Source organism: Tupaia chinensis, unplaced genomic scaffold (assembly GCF_000334495.1).
Source record: "Tupaia chinensis unplaced genomic scaffold, TupChi_1.0 Scaffold000196_1, whole genome shotgun sequence".
Lineage (NCBI taxonomy): Eukaryota > Metazoa > Chordata > Mammalia > Scandentia > Tupaiidae > Tupaia > Tupaia belangeri.
The window spans coordinates 1139302-1140626 of NW_006159671.1; the positions used below are offsets into that span (position 1 = coordinate 1139302).

The 1325-nt window shown below is 39.2% G+C and overlaps 1 protein-coding gene across 1 annotated transcript in view; it reads left to right on the forward strand.

The window, feature by feature from the left end:
• Positions 1 to 1325, forward strand: part of NELL1 (neural EGFL like 1) — a gene marked incomplete in the record, with an annotated part of 909119 nt that overhangs the window by 203665 nt on the left and 704129 nt on the right. The window contains 1 exon segment of the mRNA XM_027771205.1: positions 254 to 336. Within this exon segment, the coding sequence (XP_027627006.1) occupies positions 254 to 336 (83 nt within the window).

Sequence of the window (1325 nt, forward strand, 5' to 3'; positions counted from 1 at the left end):
TGACCATGGTTCAAGTCCTGGACCTGGCGACTTGAAGATCATGCCAGGCGTGTGTGTGTGCATGCCCAAAATCCCAAGAGGAGGCTGGAGGAGAAGGAATTGTAGCATGGCCATTGCCCTGGGGGGGTGATTTCTAGCTTTCCCTCTCTCTAGCTAGAGCACTCAGCCTATGGCAAAAAGACTAAAGAAAAATTTTTTTTTCTTTCTTATATTAGCACAATATCAATATGTATTTTATATTTTCTTTATTGAGCTTGTCCAACCTGCAGTGATTTTTTAAGCCTGGTACAAGGAATAATGGATTTACAAGAGCTTTTGGCCAAGATGACTGCAAAAGTAGGTATCTAAATTTCACTTGTGATGTTTCATTTCTTTTTCTGTCCTATCTGGAATTTAGAGTGATATGCTGTAATGGAAACATTTTTAGCCTTGGCATCTGCAATATGTTACTACAAAAATGGTTTATTTTTACTTGAAATAGGACTACCTACAGTAAACATAACCATTCACAATCTCTGATACCATTAGGCTGTACTGAAATGTTTACTTGAAAAACGTTTGGAAGTAAGAGACCGGGTGTATCACTGTAGATTCCCTGGGAGTGAAAAAGGGATTTGCCCATTGTCTCTTCAGCTGGTAACCCTGTGAGATGAAAGATGGTCAGAGCCGTTGTTGCTTATAAGCTAATGTATTTTGGATGTGAGAGTAATTGCCAATAATTGGGAAAGGTAAAATAGCTATTGTTAGGCAGAGATCACTGTCACAGGAAGGCCTTAGATCACGTTCCTAATGTATGAGGCCTTTTAGCGCAGATCCTATCTTTATCTCCCTGGACCTCAATCTTCTTATCTGTACGGTGAAGAGACAAAGTCTGCCTTTCAATACTCAGTTTTATAAAATTCTGCATTGTTTCCACTCTCCATCGTCCACTTTGTCAGCATCTTTTGAGAACCTGCTATTTGCCAGACACTGCATTGAGTATAAAGAGGTGATGATGAACAAGACGTGATTTCTATCTCAGATATGTTCATATACAGTAGCAGAGCAAGAAATATAAACGATTAGGAGCTTTAATATATATTTATAAAGTGCAGACTCACAAGGAAAAGCCCAGAGCTTTCTAGAAAAAGGTCCTGACAAAATTTAAAAGAATGTGGCTCGTGCTATGTTGTGATACCAACCAGTCTTGGGCCTGAGTTCTGGCCTAGGGCGAAGAAAGAATTAGGTTGGGCCTAAGAGACATTATAGTTAGCGAAAGAAAAATTTTAATAACAGTGAAAACGATACATTAATCTGATTCTACCTGTGGCTACGACTGCTTCCTG